This window comes from Zootoca vivipara, chromosome 5, assembly GCF_965207765.1.
Source record: "Zootoca vivipara chromosome 5, rZooViv2.hap1.1, whole genome shotgun sequence".
Taxonomy (NCBI): Eukaryota; Metazoa; Chordata; class Lepidosauria; order Squamata; family Lacertidae; genus Zootoca; species Zootoca vivipara.
The window spans coordinates 10,579,327-10,601,069 of record NC_142588.1 but is presented as its reverse complement, the minus strand read 5'-3'; the positions used below and the strand labels follow the sequence as shown (position 1 = coordinate 10,601,069).

The window sequence follows — 21,743 nt, the reverse complement described above, 5'->3', positions numbered from 1 at the left end:
AGGAACACACGGTTCGTGGTTCTCCCACAATCCATATTTTTATGTTATTATCTGTCTAGGTATCTTTGACCCCAGAACTCTGTTTAAATTTCCCACTTCAAAAACTGGTGGTCCTTCTCTGGTTTGCTTTCCATAAAGCAACAGCTTTTTCTTAGCAAACCCATTGTGCCTTCCTCAAGGGGTTAACTGCGCCTTGAAGTGAATTTAGAGGATTACCATGCTGAACTTTCGGTGATTTTGAGACTTCTCCTTCGCTTGTCAATCCTGCACTAGATTTAAGAGCAGGCCCCTATTCGAAACCTAGATCAACAATCAGTATTTTCATTTATTCAAAACATGCCTGCCACCCTGCTGCAAATTGATTCAGGAGCAATTTACACAGGTTAATCGACAATATTAAAAAAAATTAAGAATATTAGATGAAATGGCTCTATACAGGATTTGCTCAGGGTACTCAATGACTGAAGCTGGCTCTTTCTGCATGAGCCTTGTCCTGCACTATTTCAACATCCCATTCAGAACCATACAGCTCTGGTTGGCTTTGGGGACTACAGCTCTGCGCATGATTTTAGTATCTGGTCCTCCCATCTTCCTCCCATGCATGCTACGCAGTGATATCAGAGTTCCTGCAACTTGGCAAACTTTTGATGAGGGAAGTTTGTAATGTCCTGTGTCCTTTTCGCCCCCGAAATCCTTCACGGGGATTTCCTCAAAGGTGGGACTTGAAGGATGCCCCCGTTGTAGCACTTCGTTATGCAACCCAACGTCAAGGTACGAGGGCCGAGCCAAATTTCTCAGAAAAGAACATTATCGGAGTCTCCTCTTTTGGTGCGTTTCTCGTCCCACCACCGCCAAGCTGGCTGGGGAGTTCAGCCGAATGGCCCTCTCAACTTCTCCACCAATATTACTAGCAGGGAAGATTTTGAGCGCAGCCGCAGATCCCATATATTTTAATATTGTTGAAGGAGTCAACAGGCTTGGCTCCTGTTCCTGCCATCTTCCTGTCCTAACTTTGCGCTTCCTTCATCTACCAGCGTGAGCTGAGAATACAATTCTTTTGAGTTTAAGTGAGCTTCAGTGAGTTTTTGCAGAATTCCCCCCCCCCCTGAGAATTTCCCTTAATGCCTCCACTTCAAACAGTTAGAGAATCCCACCTTGCCCCAAAGAATATTTGGGGCAAATGTCTCCCCACCACCACAAATTTTGCCACCCACAAATAGCATGGAGAATTTGGGGGAGCCGTTTTTTGCCCAACCCTATAAATATTGCTAGAATTAGGGAGTGGCTTTTGAGAACCCATGTTTAGCCTGATTAGTGGCTAGAGTCAATCCCAGACATTGATGGGCTCCTCCTCCTTGTAAATCCCTTGCTCATTCGCTCACATTTCAAATTATTTTGCTGTCTCGGGACAGTCAAACTCATCAGTATTTCGCCAAGGTTTTTGGAGTGATTGACGTTGGATATTGTGTAATGATTGTATTGGGAGTCAAAGCGATGGACTTGCTTCCTTGTTTACAGAGCCAGCGATAGATGTGCCACTAGCTGATCAAGTAGATTATATGCCTGTCCAAGGAAAGATGAGCCAAAGCAAGAAACAAGCAATGGAGGAACAGAAGAAAGTAATTCAGAGTCCGCAGTACATGACCGATTCCTCGCCGGATGACATAGGCATTCCATTAAGGGTAAGGACATTTGGCCCTATTTCATTCCACGTAAATTCATTTGTGCTAATCTCAGGTTGTTGGTCGAGCGGTGATGGAGCAGCAGCAGCAGCAGGGGACAAACCTTGCGATGCAATGTATTGTCACAGAGAATGAACAGAGTGTGTGTTGTGAGGCGAGCTTCCTTGTTTCCCGAACGGCGGAATGAACTCACTGCCAATAACTTGTTTTGTCCCTTTTTCTATTAGAACACGGACCGATCAAAGGACTGGTACAAGACGATGTTCAAGCAGATCCACAGGCTGACGAAAGGTACCGTTTGCCTGCCTGCTTTTTCTCTCCCCCCCCCCCCGAAGCCCTGCATTCAAATCTGTGGGCAGCCCTTTGTGGATGTTGGAAATACCCAGAGCACCGGGAGAAAGGTTGAGAACAGACTTAGAGAGCCAAACTAACCACGATAGCATTTAGCTTGCCTTATTTTTGTCCTTTAAATAGCAGTTGGAGGGGGAGCTTCAATCTGAACTGGGCATGTGGGGAGTGGCTTGGTCTCAAAGGAAATCCAGCCTTCCCCCAAGCTGCCATTAGCTCTAGAAGAGAAGTGTTTGTTGGGGGCCAAGGAAAGTTCTCCCCCAAGACTAATTAGAGGGATGTGATGACCCTCCATGACATTCATTTAAAAAGCAAAAAAAAAAACTAAGAAGAGGTGTGTTGTGTTTACACATATTTAGCATCATTTGTACGTTGGTCCATGGATGCTGTGTGCCTGTGTGTGTGTGGATTTTTATACATGTTTATAGTCTTGGCATGAAAGGGCAGTGAGCCCAGAAAGGGGCTGCATATCTTTGCAATGTGCAGCTCGTTCTACCTCTGCCCCCACCCCCTACATGGATGTCTGAGGTGTGGAACATTTTGCACATGGACCTCCATGCCTTTAGGTTTTTGCATATCCAGGAACCACAAGCATGTGGGATTCGAGGGCCCTGGGAAGGCAGCATACAGAGAGGCCTGCCTGCCTGCGAAGGGTTTCTCCGTGCAAACGTCCATGCCTGGAATTGGGGGGGGGGGCAGAGCCAGGAGAAGCCCCACACCATCGGGGCAGGGCCTGAGATAAGGCCCCACAGCCTTCTTAGCCTCAACTGCCCTCTAAGGACTGGTCGGCTGATACTGACGGACGATGTCTTCAAGTAAATAAAGAACCATGCAGATTCAAATACTCCACAGGGAAAGGAACAACTTTACTGAGGCAAAAAACTTTGTTACAGTGGTACCTCGACTTCTGAAGGCGATGTACATGCAATGTGCAAGCAAAGTGAGAGAGAGAGAGCGCAGCTCGCTGAGCGCAGGAATTTATCTGTCCTGGCTCAGCGCAACCTTGAGGTAGTCAACACAATATTTGCATCAGAAGTGAGCCTGCTAGAAGCTTCCGGAAGCTTCCAGCACTTTCCAGTTTCTGCCCCCAATGACCTTAGTCATGACAGATACATGTCGTGTTCTTCACTCGTCTGGCGTTGACTCCCTTGATGCCTCTCGCAATGCTGCTATTTGTTTATCTTTATTTACTTATTAGATTCCTATACCGCCCTTCATCACAAGATCTCTGGGCAGTTCACAGAATAAAAGACAGGACAAAAACATGAAAATAAGTAAAGCAAAACAGCCAAGCGATAACACACACACACACACACCTTCCCACAGACACATTTAAAAGGCTGTGGAATATTAATCAGCCCAAGGCCTGGTCGAAGAGGAACGTTTTCGCCTGGCACCTAAAAATATATAACGAAGGCGCCAGGCGAACCTCCCTAGGGAGAGCATACCACAAACGGGGAGCCACCACAGAAAAGGCCCGTTCTCATGTTGCCACCCTCTCAAAGAGTCTGGGATGGTTTATATGGGGGGAGGTATTGTGGTCCTGAGCTCCCCTCTGTGAAACAGGCCCTGTGTTTTGGCTTTGTGGGGTTAAGGAAGCATTGTCCTCCTCTTCCTTTTGTAGTCCTCTATAACCTTGCCGGGACCCAGGTGGCACTGTGGGTTAAACCACGGAGCCTAGGGCTTGCTGATCAGAAGGTCAGCGGTTCAAATCCCTGCAACGGGGTGAGCTCCCGTTGCTCGGTCCCTGCTCCTGCCAACCTAGCAGTTCGAAAGCACATCAAAGTGCAAGTAGATAAATAGGGACCACTCTGGCGGGAAGGTAAACGGCGTTTCCATGCGCTGCTCTGGTTCGCCAGAAGCAGCTTTGTCACGCTGGCCACATGACCCGGAAGCTGTCTGCGGACAAACGCCGGCTCCCTCGGCCTATAGAGCGAGATGAGCGCCGCAACCCCAGAGTCGGACACGACTGGACATGATGGTCAGGGGCCCTTTACCTTTATAACCTTGCCATTGGGTGAGGAGTGTTTTTCCCCATTGGTACTCAGCCAGAAACTGCGGGGGCATGTCCGTGTCATGTGCTGTCAGACATTTGGTGGGGGGCAACTGGGCCCCTTGTTTTGCCCTTCTCGCAGTATTCGTTTCAGCTTTCGCCACCCCCTTTCCCCTTTAATTCAGCTTTCCTGCGCATGAACCCCTTTGCGCTCCTCCTCCTCTCAACAACATGATATTTGGTGGGAGGCAGAGGGAGGAGAAGCCAACTGCCATCTCAGGGAGACGATGAGCCACCCAGGGATGGGGCTCGAAAGAAGGGCGCAGAATGCTAAATGGATGTTTTCTGCCTTTTTTGCGGGGAGTGTCAACATAAAATACAATTCTCGGCATGCGCGTGCGAGGAGATTCACACTGATTTGTCCATCTCTCCCTTCATTTCTTTCCTCTCTGTTCTCTCCCCCCCCCAATGTGCTCTTTCTGCACAGACCCTCCCGAAGAAAACCCTTATTGCCCTACCTACAAATTCCCCGAACTTCCTGATATCCAGCCCCAAACCAAAGGTACCCACAAGCTTAGCCAGTTTTTCTGTGTTGGGTTTTTAACCATACTCTTTAAGTCTTTCACACTAGAGCGTGCTACTAGTCGAATGCCTGTCCTTTCAAGCATGGCTGGCTCTTGAGTGGTGCTGTTTGCCACCTTGTGTGATGTGTGCGGAGGCAAAAATACTTCCTAACCTTCTATTCTCTGTCTGGAGTGTGTGGTGTAATACTGTTGTCGAACGAGCCCGCAAGGAGCTTAATGGGGATAGGAAATTAGGGGAGTGATGTTTCCTCCACTGCTTTCCAACTCCCTTGCTTTTCTCCGCTGCAGAAGAAAATCCTTATTCTCCTACCTACCAGTTTCCTGTGTCTACTCCTAGCCCTAAATCTGAAGGTAAATAGTTGCGGTTGGTCACTGTTTCCTTTTGCACAAGCGCCGCTGCTGCTTCCTCCTCCTCAACTTTCCAACCAGAGTTTTCTTCCCCCACCTTAGTTTGCTTCTTCCTAATTGATCCTGCTGCCAGTTAACTTTTGCCTTAACTGTCGGACCAGCTATCTTGGCTTCGCCTTGCTCTCTCCGCTTTCTAACAGTCCCCGGACTAATGCTGCGGGACTTGGAGCTGCTTGGTTTTTTTGTGTGCTCAATCCAAGGTCCTGAGCCGTGCATCTGCAGTAATTTACCTGGCACACTGAGCCCAATCCACCAAGCGCAAACTGCATTGGATAGAATGAGGACTGGTCTGAGAAGAGAGCCATTCGATTGCACATTCCCCATTCATTCCATGGGGGGCTTTGCTGAAAACTTCCCCAGTGAATTGGGCTCATGATGCCAGCTAATTGATTGCCCTGAAATATAGCATTTAACCTAGTGTGTATTTTTTAAAAATAATTGTCTTGCGTTTTCCCCTTCCCCTGCCCTGACTACTTTTTAAAGATTACCTTAGACGGGGTTTTCCAAACTTGGGTCTCCAGCTGTTTTTGGACTACAGCTCCCATCATCCTTAGCTAGCAGGACCAGCGGTCAGGGACGATGGGAACTGTAGTCCAGAAAACAGCTGGAGACCCAAGTTTGGGAAACTCCGCCTTGGAACAAAAAAGACTAACAAAATCAATGGAAAGAGATGACCATTGACATGACATTTAGTGACCCTTAACACACACAGACAGAATTGATACATTTTCAGTGCATAACGGTGCATTTATACTGTGCAACTTTACACATATTTATACATATCTTAGTATATTACTGTGTCATGTATGATACGTAAAAGTTCTAAATATGTATCAATATGTATATATATTTGGTAATCATGCATTTATGCTCTGACTCAAAAGGTTTAGACCAGGCATCCCCAAACTGCGGCCCTCCAGATGTTTTGGCCTACAAGTCCCATGATCCCTAGCTAACAGGACCAGTGGTCAGGGATGGTGGGAATTGTAGTCCAAAACATCTGGAGGGCCGAAGTTTGGGGATGCCTGGTTTAGACTCACTGAAGCTCCTCTTAATTCCAGCCCTCGGTTAGCTGCCCCCTCTCCCATGGATTACCTGCACTTCTAATTAAACCTAGATATTTGTACCCGTGTAATACTTCCTACTTTGTTGCTGGTGTGGGGCTTGCTAGGGGCTGCCTTGCCATAGCTGGTGCACTCTCAGCGGCGACAAGTACAAGCTCTTAGACGCGCTGAATCTGGCATGCTATCTGTAAGAGTGGCCCATAGCTCAAGACTTTAGAAAAACCCTTTTTCGAAATGCATGTGTTTTGCATGTCTGAGGCTCCAGGCTCACCCTCTGACACTGGGGGTTCAAAGAATGATCTCTGGTGGCAGAAGAACCTGTGTCAGAGATAACTGCTGCTAGTCAGGGTCCGAAGCACAGAGCAAGTTTCTGTTCCATCTTGTGTGGTCATTTGAGGCCTTCAGACAAAATGCTATGCATTGCAAGGAACGCCTGTGCGATGAAAGTTATTTACAGCATGGACTCAGAAGCCCTTTGGCAGCAAATGAATGTTTAGAATATTGTGGTACCAGCAGTGTTGTGTCTGATGCTACAGAGCGACCCAGGGCACCAAGGTTTGAAACCGCCTGGTGTGGAATTGTTTCTCTGTCAGCTGCTGCGATTACGAGATGCATCTCAGTCGTGTTGCAGCAGGAGGAGGAGGGGATGACTTTCCTAAGCCCTTCTTGCACCATGGCAAACTATTTGTGGCAACGTCTTATAATGAGATTGCTGCCGCAGGAACCTTGCTCACTATAGGACGGCAGCCTGCGTGCCAGTTGTAGCTCTGTTCTGGAGCACTGGGTGGTGAAAACGCAGGTTTCTAGCTTGTTTTAAAACTTGTGGGTCTGTTTTATTGTTATAGAGCAGGCATCCCCAAACTGCAGCCCTCCAGATGTTTTGGCCTACAACTCCCATGATCCCTAGCTAACAGGACCAGTGGTCGGGGAAGATGGGAATTGTAGTCCAAAACATCTGGAGGGCCGAAGTTTGGGGATGCCTGTTATAGAGAATGAACGCTTTCTGCAACAGGAGGCCGCCATCGCTTCAAGAAGGTTTTGCTCTTGCTTGAGGCAGGAGAACTGGGGACTTGGGCAATGGACCCAAGCACTTTTCTCCTGTGCCTCAGTGGCAGCTTTCAAGCAGAGAGAACTGATGGCTGCCCTAAACTGTCCAGTGCAGATGATCAGAGGATGAAGTGAAGCTTTCAGCTCAGTGGGAATTGGGTGGCATGAGGAGCTAACAAGAACCCTTGTAGCCCTGTAAACACCAGGGCCTGACTTCTCTCTCTGAGCAAGCTGATGTTCAGGTGTGTCGGCTGGATCGCCATACAAAAATAGTGGAAACTAGTCAGTCAAATGGGAAGGCCTCGGAACTGTTGGTGGGTAATGGGCAGGAGGTAATGGACAGTCTTTCTGGGCATTAATGGAATGCCAGCACCCATTTTCCAACCCAGCGTCTTGTTTCGTTTATTTTATTCCGTTTTTGCTAATCAGTCCTGCTCTGGTGTTGGGAATGAGGATGTTTTTGGCAGTCCCTTTGAAAAATAGGTTTCCTATATATCTATATTGGTGGGCATTCTTTCGAATATGCTGTTCTAGAGGAGGAGGAGGAGGACATATGTACTTGCATAAGGAAAAGCAAAGTCACACTACGCATGGTTCAAAGTAATCATATAAAGCAGGCAAAGAAGCTGAACAACTGTGCCTCCCCTTTAAAAAGTTCAACATCTTACCTCCTCCCTGAAAAAACTCAACAACTTTGACCCGAACCCCCCCCCCAATGGGCTTTCTTCCTTCCTAAAAAAAGCTCAAAGTTTTTTGACCTGAACCCCCAAAAAGGGGGTAGATCACTGCCAGTTCTTAACTGTGAGTAGATCGCAGTCTCTTGGGAGTTGGCCACCCCTGGTATAAAGGATTATATTGCAGTACTGATAAATAGTGTGTCATCTGGGACTTCCTGCCGTCTTGTTCAAGTATCCCCTCCTCTCCTGCCTACCCTGAAGAATTTCAAACACAAGTTTGCTAGAACCGAGCCTAGTAAGATGTTGAGTTGATGTGGAGGGCCTTCTCGGTAGTGGCACCCACCCTGTGGAACGCCCTCCCATCATATGTCAAGGGGAAATAAACAACTAACTGGCTTTTAGAAGGCATCTGAAGGGAAGTTTTTTTAATGTTTGATGTTGTGTTTTTAATATTCTGCTGGGAGCCGCCCAGAGTGGCTCGGGCCAACCCAGTCAGTTGGGAGGCATATAAATAAAACCAACATCCTCATCATCCAGTCATTCTAGCAGTCAAACAAGCATGGAAGGAGAGGGAGCTCTCACAGCCACGTGCACAAAGGTAAACATAGGAACACTTGTGTATTTATATATTTTGTAAAAATGTATATACCGCTGGATTATAGAACAAACCTCAAATTGGTTAACGAAAAAGATAAAACAATAAAAAAGCTATTCCCACAGTTTAAAAACATCCAGAAAGTTTAAAACCAGAATAGAATAGAGTAAAACAAATCAAAGCTCATGCAAACTTTCTAAACTGCTGTGTGGGGTTGTCTAAATAAGGAGTTTTCCAGCTGGCGCCGAAAGGAATACCTGCAGTGTTTTCAAACGCCTGCCTTTTCCATGGTTAGAGAGGAATCTTGCAGACCTCTCTCTCTTCACACTCTCATTTTCTCCTGCTGCCGTTCCCCACACAGATGAGAACACTGAAAAGGATACCAGGACAGAAGGCAAAACTCTTTAAGTCATAGGTGCCTAATGAAATACCTGTGGTGATTGTAAATCGTTTGTTTTCCAGATGAAGATTCCGATTCCTATGTGCCTCAGTACTCCTTTTACAAAGACAGTAAGTACATGGATGTTTCAAAGTTTGAAGTGAACTCACGTAAACGCTAAATATTTAAATAGTATGAAAGAGAACATGTTGGTGGGCTTGTTAGTTGCATCCCATCGAAAATCGTGGTGCTTCTAGAACGCAAAACCTTGAACATTTCAGAACATTGAGATCTTGTTGTTTCCCTTTCAGACGTAACCATGTTGTGTGTTTGTTTTTTAATGCTCCCTTTTCAGCAAGAGCACAAACTTCAGTACCCCGTTCCAAGAGCGAGAACAACACGATTGACATGGAGAAAGTGGTCAAGAGATCGGCCACTCTGCCCCTGCCAGCTCGTACCTCTTCTCTTAAACCGAGCACTGAAAGGTAACTTGGTTTCTCCTCATCAGGAGTGCTTTAACTTGTGCCACCTGTTTTGCCACAAACCTCAGACTTTCCCCCTCAATTCAAACCAAGTGTGTTTGGCGCAGTGAGAAAGGAAAGGGGCGTGGATCTGGTTCCAAACATAAGGTCGTAATTACAGTTTGGTTAATGGGCTCCAGCCCATTTTTGACAACTAGAATGATGCTTTGGCGTATCAGTGTAGGAAGGCAAAGAAACTCCCCACACCCCTAGTTTGAACTGCACGGTGCTCCAAGCCTGATTTTTCCTTTTGGTTGAAGCGTTTTTGTGATTAAACTAGGATTAACCTCCCAGTGAAAGTATTTCGTTTCTGTAACAACAAACTATATTCCGCCCCAGGAATGATTGGGAGCCTCCGGACAAGAAGGTGGACACAAGAAAATACCGCGCTGAACCTAAAAGCATTTATGAATATCAGCCAGGAAGGTCCTCGGTTCTGAACAATGAAAAATTGGTAATGTTAATTTTATCTTACTAATACGCTTTCCTCCCTTCCTGCACCGCTGGCATGCTTCCATGTGGCTAGGTTTTACAGTCTTGTTTTTTAAGTTTCCGTCTAAACTTATATTTAACATTTTAAAAATCCTCCGTCCTGTTTGAAAACAGCTGGTGAATAGGCCAAAGCCCCTTCACTGTTGCAAAGTTCTTTGGAGTGTGTTGAATGTGGTTGGTTCGCTTGCCAAATGCTTAATAATCCATGTTGGACACCACAATCTGTTGGGTGGTGGGCCTGATTTTTAACGCCTTATGTTATTGGTGCATTCAGTGTGGGATTTAAGCAGCAATGAGTTTTAAATAGGAGAGTTTCCACAAGGTTTTTAAGTTAAGAGAAAGCAGGCTTTGCTTCTTCTCTTTTGCTTTTGGGTTCTTCCTGTGGCCAGGGTTAGGAACATAGTGACTCTTCAGAGTTTCAGATGGAGATGCTAGGGATCGAACCTACGACCTTCCTTCTGCATGCAGCTCCAACCAATGGGTTTTGGTTTCATAAATTCATCTGTTACTCAGTGGCGAGTGCTCCTTCCCCACGCAGCAAGTGTCCTGGGCGAAAGCTCCGCTTGTGGGCGAAAGCTCAGCTGGGTCTGATGGAAGCTGTGTTTCAAAACAACTGGAGAGCACCATTATATTTGAAGGCTGCTGTGCCATCTTGCAGAGGTAATAAGGGGCCAAATGGACTATAGAGTACCTGCAAAAGGTCTCCGATTCAGTCCCCAGGACCTCCAAGCAGGAATTGAGACATCCTCAGCAGACCTTTGGGTCTCAGATTTCTCCAGCACCCTGTGCGAGGCCAGAATTCAGCAACCCACCCACCCGGCCTCTCGCCTTCCATTCTACATCATAGGTTTTTAAATTAAAGATTTTCTTGTGTTACAAAACAAACAAAGGGGGGGCAGTGCATGTCATCTCCACTTTCAGTTCATAGAGTCTTTTTCACAGTTCGTTTACATGTACAGTCGTACCTCGGGTTATGAACACCTCGGTTTGTGAACAGTTCGGGTTACGAACTGCGCAAACCCGGAAGTGTTTCCGCCGTGCGCACATGCGCAGAAGCGGTCTGCGCGGTCTGCGCATGCGCAAAATGGCGCTTCGGGTCGCGTTCGGTTTACGAACTATTCGGGATACGAACTGCGATCCGAAACGGATCGCGTTCGTAACCCGAGGTATTACTGTAGTAAGAGACAGTTTTCTCATGGACATGCTGCAGTTTTGGGGGAAAGAGAGGGAAGGCGTGTTGTTTTTTCGTTCTGTTGCATAATAGTGTTAGTGTAGGGGGGTTGTGTCAGCATAACATGGGTCTTTTGCACCTCACAGACCGCGCAGAGTTGGGTTGGTTGTGTTCAGTTGATTGCAGCATGACTTGTTTGTATATGGGCTGTGGTGCCGCCAAAGCGCCGCTCCCCTAGACCCCTGTCCTCTGTCTGAAGCGCTGGAGAGAAACTGCCGGTCAGTATAGACAATTCTGAGCTGGATGACCCAGGGGTCTGAGTCCGTAAAAGGCAGCTTCCTACGTCCCTGTGATCTGCACAAGGCAGCATTTTATGCCTGTCTAAAGCTTTGTGAAGTTTCGAAGCCGGTTCTCATTAGGCAAAAGGAAGTCTGTGTTAAAAATATGATAATTGGCTCAGTTCAAATGATCGTGGTTTAGGAGGATTGTGAACAAGCCCACAGACTTTCCTCTCCCTTTTGATTTTTTCTGTTGTTTGCTATGATGTCCACGCTCACAAACTAGCACTGGGGAAGCACACATATGGAACATCTTATGTCGCAAGGAGCATCATTCAGAATGTAGAGCTAGAGCTTTCGCTGTCTTTTTGGGGGGGGGTAGCAGCATACTCCCCTTCAGGTCTAGTGCTAATGGTTAAATGGCTGACCCCATGTCTTCCTGCTCAGTTCTCTATTGACTACCGCAGTGGTGTACACCATCACAAGGGATGGTCACTTGGGGTGATATTTTCAGCTAAGGGAGCTAGGTCTGTGCAATTTATCGGGCTCATCATGTACCTTCATCCCAGTGCTGTAGCGTGGGTTGCCGGTGCCCGGGACTGCGTGGAGCAGGCATCCCCAAACTGCGGCCCTCCATATGTTTTGGCCTACAACTCCCATGATCCCTAGCTAACAGGACCAGTGGTCAGGGAAGATGGGAATTGTAGTCCAAAACATCTGGAGGGCCGAAGTTTGGGGATGCCTGGCGTGGAGGCATGGGAGGTGAGGGAAACAGACAGAGGACACCTGTGGATTCAGCTGCTTAACAGCGTCCACCTCACCCAGGAAATTGTAGCTGCAGGGATAAGAAAAGGAGAGTCGTTTTGTTATCTGCAGATGTCACTTCCTGGTTCACATGGAGAAGCGGTTTCCAATGGAGCCCAGCGATGGAAGCGTGCAGCTGTATTGAGGCAGTACCGGGTGTTGAAATTTTGTGCCCCTGACCATTTTGTGCCCAGGGAAACTGCCCCTGTGGCTTGCCCCCCAGGCTACGCCATTGATTCTTTCCCCCTGCCCTTTCCCCCATTTTTGGCCAGTCCTCTTCTGTCCATGGTGGGTGGTGTGTTTTTCTTGTACCCGTGGCCACACACTTGTGATGCATAGCCTTCAGGGGGTCTATTCTGCCATCAAAATAAATCAGCTTCTAGCTTTAAAATGTTCTGAACGATGCTCTGGGCAGGCAGCCTGGGCGGGCTTGCTAGGCGCCGTTGGAACAACAGCTAGCAAGCCTGCTGTTGCAAGGGGGCGGGGCGGGAACAGCACACAGCAGAGGATGCAATCGACTGCCCCCTGCAAGTGCGACAGAGGAGGGGCAGCGGCAGAGCTAGGCTGCTTCAGCAGCAGCACCTTGCTTGCCGCCTTGAACAGTGCACGGGGCTGCTGGGCGCCCCAGCCCAGCGCCGCTGATGGGGAGGCGTCATGGCGCACCGCGCCACTAAGCCGAATGGAAAGGACGGCCCTGCATCTGAACCCTGTTCACATTTAAGTGGGAGCCTTAAATTAGTATGAAAAGAGGCGTGTGGTTGAGGGAAGCTTAACATTTCCCCCATCTTGCTTCCTTAAGCACTTTCTTCTCAGGCTGTCTCTCTCTCCCAGTATCAGAAAAGCCCTCAGAACAGTGATTGTCCTTTGTTAGAGCCTGATATTTGCAAAGAGGACGACCAGAGATGCTTGAGGAATTAAGCCTTTGCAAATTTCTAAACAAAAGGACCCGAATCTCTTCCTGACATGCTGGTTGGAACTTAGCTGTCCGTCAGATCTTACACCTTTCCAACTGCCGTGGTCCAGCGTTATCTGTGCAGTTTAGACATGCCAAAATACACATTTAAATACATATTTTGAGAGAAAAGGAACATTTAAAAATGTATTCGGTTGTCTGTGTGTGCTGGAAGGATTCTTCTGTACCCCAGAAATTCCAAATTTATGTAAGAATGGAATGGAATGATGGGGGGAAATAAGTGTCATAGGCTAGCAGTCGACAGCTTACAGATATTGTTACAACATTGTCATAGCTTTGCTCGTCTCACAGGCAGAGAAGTATAGAGCAGGTTAATTCTGAACTGCTCCTAGCTCAATTAAAGTTTGTCCAGCTTTCCAGCTTTACAATGCAATTTTTTTCTTTAAGTTTTAGAAGGCTTTTAAGTGGTTTTGCCTAAAAACTCTCTTATAGAACCCTAGTGTGGAAAGGTCTCTCTGGGGCAAATTGCAGCTGGGGTGGTAAGGGTTAATCTCCGCCGCACCCTTGCCAAGTCCTTATCTGGTTCAGAGGTGGGGAAAAGAGACTAGGGACTCAGCTATACAGCTGCAAATAAAACATTTTAAATGTGCTGTAACGTGCAATGTGCAAATGTGACACTAGATGGTGACAGTGAGCTATGCAAAAATGCAATGTATTTCCCCAAACGTGTTTTTTTTTTTAAAGGATTTTCACAGCGTTTTTTAATATCTGTGTTGTTTTCAACTTGGAGGAAAATTCTGAGCCCAGGACTTAGGCATGCTTAATATCACACGTAAACATTTGAGATGTGGTGAAAGTGGAAAGAAGAGTTATCTGGTATTTGGTGCCTGCTAGTTGGAATCCTTGTTGAACTACCTAGCAAAAAGAGTTTTGTGGAATGTGAGAGCTTACTATTTTTCTTTGCTTTTGGCTGCTAAGGGGTACTTAGAAAAATACCAGGCAGATCTGCAAGAGCTTCTGGGACTTTGCTAGAGGAGGCCTGAGTCAACATGACTCATCTCAAACAAGGGCTAATATCTTTAGTGCCCTTGACAGTTTCATAGCATCTTTTTACAATGGAAAGATTGGGGAAAGTGATTGACTTACGATGAGCCAGAAAGCAAATGTTATATCACTTGCCCCCTCCTAAATTATAAAAAAAAACACCTCTCTGTAATTTGTCAGACAATCTCACTGTTACAGTCAAAGCACAGAAATATTGGGGGGGGGGTATTTCTGGGACCAACAAGAATGTTAGTCGCTTTGTATAGCTGGAATGTCACTTTCCCTAATGATTTTGAGTTTGGAGTCCATCTGCGTTTGCCAAGCAAAACATTTTTCTGCTGTATTCAGTCCCTTGTGCTAACATCATCCAAGGAGAATGGAACCAAAGCACCAAGGAGAATGGAACCAGTAGCTGTGGTTTTGGAAGATCAAATCACCTTCTAACCCAGGTGGATTCAGCACATTTCCCAGATTTCAAAATTATGGTATCAGTTACACCTCAACTTGTTTTATATTTAATGCAAAGCAGTTTGCTCCACCTTTAACTTTAGTTTGCTCCACCAAGAGCCAATGTTTAAATGTGGTCAGGTATTCAGTGTACAGTACAGTGGTTCTAAGAGCCCCAGCTTGTTGCTTCAAAACAGAATACAAGTATAAAAAGGGAGAGCCTTTCTTGGTAGTCATTCTGTTCCTGTCCTGTCCTGTCCTGTCCTGTCCTGTCCCTACTCTGTTGGTTTTGTCTGAACTCTAAACTTTTACCCGTGTATTAAATGTTGGTGGTTTAACAGAACAGAGTCTTATGTGTCCATTCCCCTTAGAGACTTCTCAATAACATGCTTTCTCTAACTGCGTCCTCTTTAGTTTAGAATTTCACCCTTCATCCTGTTTGCCATTTATGAAAAAGGGTTTTCTCACATATCCATGTGCTGTTAAAGATGCCATGTTCTGCACCGACACATAATTGGAGTGTGTGTAGCTGAGATGGGAGGAGTCGCAATGGAAATTGCGACCCAAAGTCTTCATTTTTGGCAGAAAGGTGATGTTCAGCAATTGGATATTCGGAATGGATCGCTCTGGAAATTTAAGAAGGACTTAATAGGCTTTATTCACATGTTACATTTAGTGAAAAGGAAAGTCACGTGTCTCCATATGTCGCCCCGCTGTTGCTGACCACGTGGTCTGCGTTTCAGCTCGGGGGAAATTTGATTTCACCAGCTCTCCTCCTTCATTTGCCTGCCAATAATAGCGTTATCTGTCCCGGTTCAGAAATGAATGGGTCCCCATGTGGTGTGGTGAAGAGCAAGTCTGCATCTTCCTTCCCTGACACCTTTGACACTCTGTATTGAAAGGAGTTTCTTCCGTGACTTACCAGTTCAATTCTATGCCTATCTACTGAGATGCAGGCGCCATTGTATTCAATGGTACTTACTCCCGAGGAGCTGTGTATGGCCGGAGCTTACATTGCCAAGTAATGGGAAGTAGGGGGAAACGCAGAACTCCGCATCTTTAACAGTCCTTTCCTATTCTCTGCATAATGTTGTCGTTCTCTTTCTTCCATTCCTGTATCACCAACTCCTTTAGACTCGGGATATAAGCCCAGAAGAGATAGATTTAAAGAATGAGCCTTGGTATAAATTCTTTTCGGAATTGGAGTTTGGGAAGCCGGTAAGTTCTGATGGTCATAACCATTTAAAAAAAAAAAACAACCCAGCCTGCCTTACAAAACACACATGCAACACTCCCTCCGCCATTCTGATTATAGTTATGACTGTAAAACAAAACAAAAAAATGCAACCTTTTTTTTAACAACAACAAAAAATGCAGAAATAATTTTTGTTTGCGCATCAAGCCACAGATGTGCAGCCTCTTGATGATATCTGGAATTCACTAAACCTATGTGAGCAGTACTGGTGGCCGTTCATATGCCAAACTTTAGTATGCCGCTGCAATTCATTAGAAATGTTATTTCCTTTATTTTCCAGTGGGTGCTTCCCATTCCCCTAGCGACAGCAAAGATGGCCATTTTCTTTCTTGCTAAATAACTTCAGAGCAGGATGCCCTCATCAACTCTTGCCATCTCTTTCCTGAAATCTTTGGCCAGCTTCCTCCCAGCAGGATGGATCCTGTACAATCCACATAGCTTGCCCTCCCTCCCTGTGTGCCGCTGCTTTTCTCCCAGCCACAGTCCTCCGAGGAAACTGCAGTCGCAGCAAAAATCCCAGAAATGTCCTTTTGGGCAGACTCGTTGCGTTAATCTTTCCCACATTATTCAAAGTGGGTTTCAGATACAGGAGCGTCATCCTATCAGAAGACTGTTGCGCATGGCACCTTCCACAAACAACGGAATTGAGAATTTGATTCCATTGTCGTGTTTTCATTTATGCATATTATAGGTGTTTTACCAATATTAAATTATTGTGGTGGTTTCATGTTTATGTTCACATTTTTGAGAGGCAACCAGGTGGAAGAATTCTGCTGGAACGGATTATTCACCTAATCCACGCAGATAGTCCTGCATGTAGAATCCAACACAAAATTGGAAGTTTTTGATGGTTAATCCATTCTTACGTAACTTTAGAACATTTCTGGTCGGGCACAGTTTTCATGGGATGACTTCCGAAACCAATCCCAATCCACCCATTTTTTGCTCTTGAAATAATTTTTATTCAGATTTTCACACCTTACAGTCAGTCATGAAATGCAGAATTAATCAAAAACCTGTCATATCTACTAAATTTGGGGCACGTATTTTGTATATTAACATGATAAATTGGGAAGGCGGCTCCCTCCCATTAGAGTCAGCCAAGCCCTAAACTCACACCAGAAGCTTAGGACCGAAGGTTCTTTGGCATCAAGTCTGCCCAGAAAACCCTCCTTGAGTTTTTCCTCTCGCCACATTGTGTAAATGGGTCCCATTTATCAGAAAAAAAAATTCCCTGGGTTAACTTCTCTGCCAGAGCAAGAGCGCGCACCTTTGACCATGAAGGGTGTTCAACATTGCGAAGTATTCTCACCTGAGCCTATTCCTCCAGTTTTGTAAGATGTGGAACAGATCTAGGTTTCCTTTTGCACATTATGGGGATTCAAGAAATCCAGGTGATCAAAGCCACTCCCCCTCCAGCAAATTACCAGTTTAAATAGGGGTGAAACGGGAGCAGAAATTGCCAGCGTTCTCTTATTAATTCCATTTCTGGAACGGAAAACACAATACAATTGGTATACATTGTTGTTGTTTCTGTCAATTTACAAATGATAGATAATGGATTCTGCCCCCCCCCGCCCGTTTGCATTGTTTCCTTTGCATTTAAATTGAATTGAGTGGAACATTGTGATGCCAACATAATTAATGTAATCAATTAAGCTGCGTAATTTCACCACAGCGGACAGCGATTACAAAATAGCATTGTTTTTGGCGGTTGATGAACTGGAGCAAACAGAAGCAGCGATGAATACAGGGTGGAATGTAAATCTCGGCTCCTTACATCCCTGGTTGTAAGAGCCATGAAATTTGTGGCCTTTAGGGCCGTGAAAATGCACTCTGCAGCGTTCCGAGTGCATTCCCAGCTAGCGATCAGATTCCATCTAAACATTCATTCCGTTTTCTTCTTTTTTTGCACTTTTACAAAAGTGCTATCAGCAAAGTGAAGTTCTGCAAATTCCGCTTTGCTTACCCCCCCGCAGTGCTAAGGAAAGCTCCACTGTTGAAATTCTCACTTTAAGATCCCTATTAAAGGCATGAGAATCCTCTTAAATGGGGGATCTGAATACCCTGCGAGGGATTAGAAGGGCAGATTATTCCATTAGTGATGGCCATTTTAATAGGCCTACATTGAATTTATAACGGGGTCCTTTTTTCAATGTAAAATCTGCCAATATGGGCAGGAGGAAGGTGAGCTTTTAGAGAAAGAAGTGTCTTGCTGTGGAATTGTAAAAAAACAAAAACCCCAACCCTTTGTCTGTGAAACATTTGCCAAGATGAGTTTGAAGTTGTTTCCTTGTTCCCCACTCAGCATAGACAGGCATGGACAGTGGGCAATCTTTGCTGATATATTCTGTGTGCTCAACATTAGTGCCCGAGCCACTGGTGGTTCAGAAAACCTATGGAGTGCTAATATTGGTGTTCAGGGTGGGCTGTTGCTGCCCATGTTTTATCAGTTTCTCCCGCTGCCTCCATTTCCGCTTTCACTAGCTCCAACTAGAATGGCTTTGGTGCAGACAACTCTGGCCTTGCCACCTGGGCCTATGATGGATTCCCAAGACCCTTCTTTCATCCCTGCCCTCCCAGGTGTCTCGGTCCCAGTGGTACCTACTTCCCCCAGTGTTTTGCCTCATGGGCTTCAACTGGCTTGTTGACCACCATTTCTGTGGTCAGCTCCACAACTCTGGTCTTGGTTTTGCTGGAAGCACCTCTTTCCTCTATGAAAGGTTGGCACATGGGCTCAAGGCAGAACAGCTCGACTTGTTGCTGTGAATCCTGGTTTTTACTTGATTTAGACGGATATTGCTGTTCTGGTCACACCACCTATGGTTCTGGTATATTAGAAACCACCATATAAGGTTGGAAATCTCCTTGGGAGGGATGGCACGGCATGGTGTCCCGTTCCTCATTGGCATTTAATACAGAAGAAGTATATGGCTGCCCTCATGCAGCAATAGAGCAACCATTTTTTTTCTTTCAAAAATGGCTGCCCCATTGCTGTACGGGAGCAGCCATATTGTTTCGGGTTTTTTTTTCCCCTGTACTAAGTGCCAGGGAGAAACAGCCGCGAGATTTCCACCTGAGTGGCAGAGCTGCCCGGTTTTCACAGCTTCAAGCTGCAGGTGGGTGCGGGGAGTTTTAAAAGTAAAATGAAAAACGGTAAAAGGCAGACATCAGACCATCCTTTCAGATTCATCGCCGGGGTGCAGGTTCTGGAGTGGGCCACATTCTGAAATGCAAAAACAAGTGGGTGGCTTCAGAAAAAAAAAGGCAATTCACTCTAGAGTGTAGAGTTCCTAAATTTCTTCCCCCAAGCCTAGTTTCTTCAGTGTACGTTGGGTTTGTTTTTCCTTTGTCTGCCACCCGGCGAACTCTTCCTGCTGGATGGCTGATAAACTGAATGAAAGGTTATACTGTAGAAGTGAATCTCCATTCCTAGTTTTATAAGACAAGGCAGCCTTGTAACTATTGGTGCTTCTCACCGGTCCTTTTTTTTCATTCTGCTACACCAGCAGCAGAAGCTACTGGTTTTGATTCCCATCAGTACAAGTTTCTATTCCTTGGGCTCTGTGTACCGTAGCACCTCCCAAACCCAGATCTGTTGGGACCCCGGGAGCTGGTATCCAAATCTGGGTCCTTAATTCACTTCTTTGACCAAATTCTTAATTCCACCTTCTGTTCCTTGCGAAAGATCAACAAGTAGCTCAAACGGTGACATGAATAACTCTGCATTTTCATTGCCCCACACTGCCACCTCGGGGATTTCAGCCATTTGTTAACATGGTATGTATTTGAAGTCTGGGAACGGGGCTGGAGATCTATATTTAAAAGAAAAAGAAAAGGCAACCCCACAATTTGCTCTGTTTGAAAATCTTGGTTATACCCCTTCTTTTTTTCCGGGGTGTGTGTGTGTGCAATTATTATTATTATTATTATTATTATTATTATTATTATGGTTTGGTTTCTTTAGCAAACTATTGGAAGTGCTTTCAAGCAAATTTTTAAAGCAAGCCCTGCAACACAATGCATGCTTCCTCTGTCCCTCTCCCATAATCTCCTGTGTTTGCGGTTTTAACAGGTTTAGCCCTTATTACTTTCCTTCCCCTCTTCAATTTTATTTCCAGTGTTGATGCGGTTTCCGCCCCCCCCCCCAATGTACTCCCTCTGTTCTAATCCAGTTTCCATGTTCTTTGTGATGTCTTTCCTTACCTTCATTTCCTCATTTCCTCCTCTTGCTTTCCATCAGCCTCCAAAAAAGATATGGGATTATACTCCGGGAGATTGCTCTATCCTTACTAGAGAGGATAGGAAGGTAATTGAAACATACGTTGTACTATAGTATGGTTTCTGTGTGTATGTGTGGCTTCAGCTTTCAGTCTCTAGCAATGTTTGGATTTTGCGCGAGTGCAAGTGGTGGTTTGAATTTAATTGGTTTTGGATTCCTTATGCCTTGTTGTAGGCTGATAAGAAGCCTTAAAGTGTTCTCCTTTTAATCCTCGTTGGATCACAGCAACCTCCTTGCTCTTGTGATCTGTAGTGATAATTGTACTAACAAGTGTTTTGTGCGGTATGAATGAATTTGTTACAGTGGTTTAAAAAGACATATTTACAAGAAACCCTACTAGATCATGACAAATTCAGGAGGGAATCTAAGACAGCTGTGTAGTTGAGTATGGAAAAAATATTCGACTTTTGTCTTGTCTATCTTTGTCGCTTTGAAACAAAAGGCTCTGTTTTTCAGAATTAACTTTTGTTTTGCCTCCCCTTATGTGTTGTTTCTTCCTTCTTCTTCCTTCTTTAACCAGACTGACCCAGAAAAAGACATCTACCTCTATCAGACTGAGTTAGAGGCAGATATAGAAAAAATGGAGAAAATGTATAAAGATAAGAAGCAGATGAAGGTATTTCCTCTTCATTCCACGCTGCTTGCTAATCCCTGTTCCTAAACCCTCTGCTGCTCTAATCAGGTTGTGGCTGGATAATTGGCAAACAATGTTGCTGCAAATGGTATTACACAGAGGCTGCATTCAGATGCAACACTAAACCATGGTTTGCTGTTACAGGAAGGGAGTTTGGGCAAGCTTTGAGCTTGTGTACGCTCCCCTCCTCTTCTGGTGCAGCCGTGAGGTGATCGAAATCTTTCTGTTTCCATTTCCAGTCAGCCACGCACAGTTTATTCAGCATTATGTCCAAACCTTAAACTGTGATCAGTAAAACATGGTGTACACTAAACCCGCAAGTTACATGGGAGGTTATGTTCCGGGGATCGCGCCCAAAGCCAACATTGCGTACTGTCAAAACCCACTTGGTTCAACGATGTGTGGGCCTGCCAAGGTTATTCCCCCCCCCCCCCCAAGAAGCCTGCCCCCTTTCCATGGCTTTTCATTTTTGTGTGTGTAATTTTTGTGAGTTTACTGTGTTGGGGGGGAAAGGTATCTCAAAAGCAGTCAGACTGCTTTACAGACCCTATTTTCCAGGGACATTTCCGGATTTACAGAAGCCATCTGGTTTCTGATTTGATCCCGGAATGTCCCGCTTTGCCTTAAAGGTAAAGGGACCCCTGACCATTAGGCCCAGTCGTGACCGACTCTGGGGTTGCAGCACACGGAAACACTGTTTACCTTCCCGCTGTAGCGGTACCTATTTATCTACTTGCACTCTGACGTGCTTTCAAATTGCTAGATTGGCAGGAGCAGGGACCGAGCTCATCCCGTCGTGAGGATTTGAAACGCCAACTTTCTGATCGGCAAGCCCTAGCGTAGCTGCCAAGTTATCCCTTTTTTACAGGGATTTTCCCTTATGCTGAATAGGCTTCCTCGCGAGAAAAGCGAAAACTTGGCAGCTATGAGCCCTAGGCTCTGTGGTTTAACCCACAGCGCCACCCGCGTCGTCGTCGTTCCCCCCCCCCAATTCTCATCAGAGAAATGTTAGGGAGGGTATGGAGTTATGTGACCCCCCTGAACCAAGGAGATAAGTAACTATACAACTTTTAGAAGACATCTGAATGCAGTCTTCTATAGGGAAGGTTAAAAAAAAAGGCTTAG

General features: G+C 45.7%; 1 protein-coding gene across 1 annotated transcript in view; it reads left to right on the top strand.

The window, feature by feature from the left end:
- SORBS1 (sorbin and SH3 domain containing 1) overlaps window positions 1-21,743 on the top strand; it is a 116,243-nt gene that overhangs the window by 47,332 nt on the left and 47,168 nt on the right. The window contains exons 12-21 of the mRNA XM_088669455.1: window positions 1,519-1,682; window positions 1,910-1,973; window positions 4,511-4,585; window positions 4,896-4,958; window positions 8,861-8,908; window positions 9,133-9,262; window positions 9,638-9,752; window positions 15,582-15,665; window positions 19,946-20,011; window positions 20,505-20,600. Coding sequence (XP_088525581.1) covers window positions 1,519-1,682; window positions 1,910-1,973; window positions 4,511-4,585; window positions 4,896-4,958; window positions 8,861-8,908; window positions 9,133-9,262; window positions 9,638-9,752; window positions 15,582-15,665; window positions 19,946-20,011; window positions 20,505-20,600 — 905 coding nt within the window. The remainder of the gene's footprint in view (window positions 1-1,518; window positions 1,683-1,909; window positions 1,974-4,510; window positions 4,586-4,895; window positions 4,959-8,860; window positions 8,909-9,132; window positions 9,263-9,637; window positions 9,753-15,581; window positions 15,666-19,945; window positions 20,012-20,504; window positions 20,601-21,743) is intronic.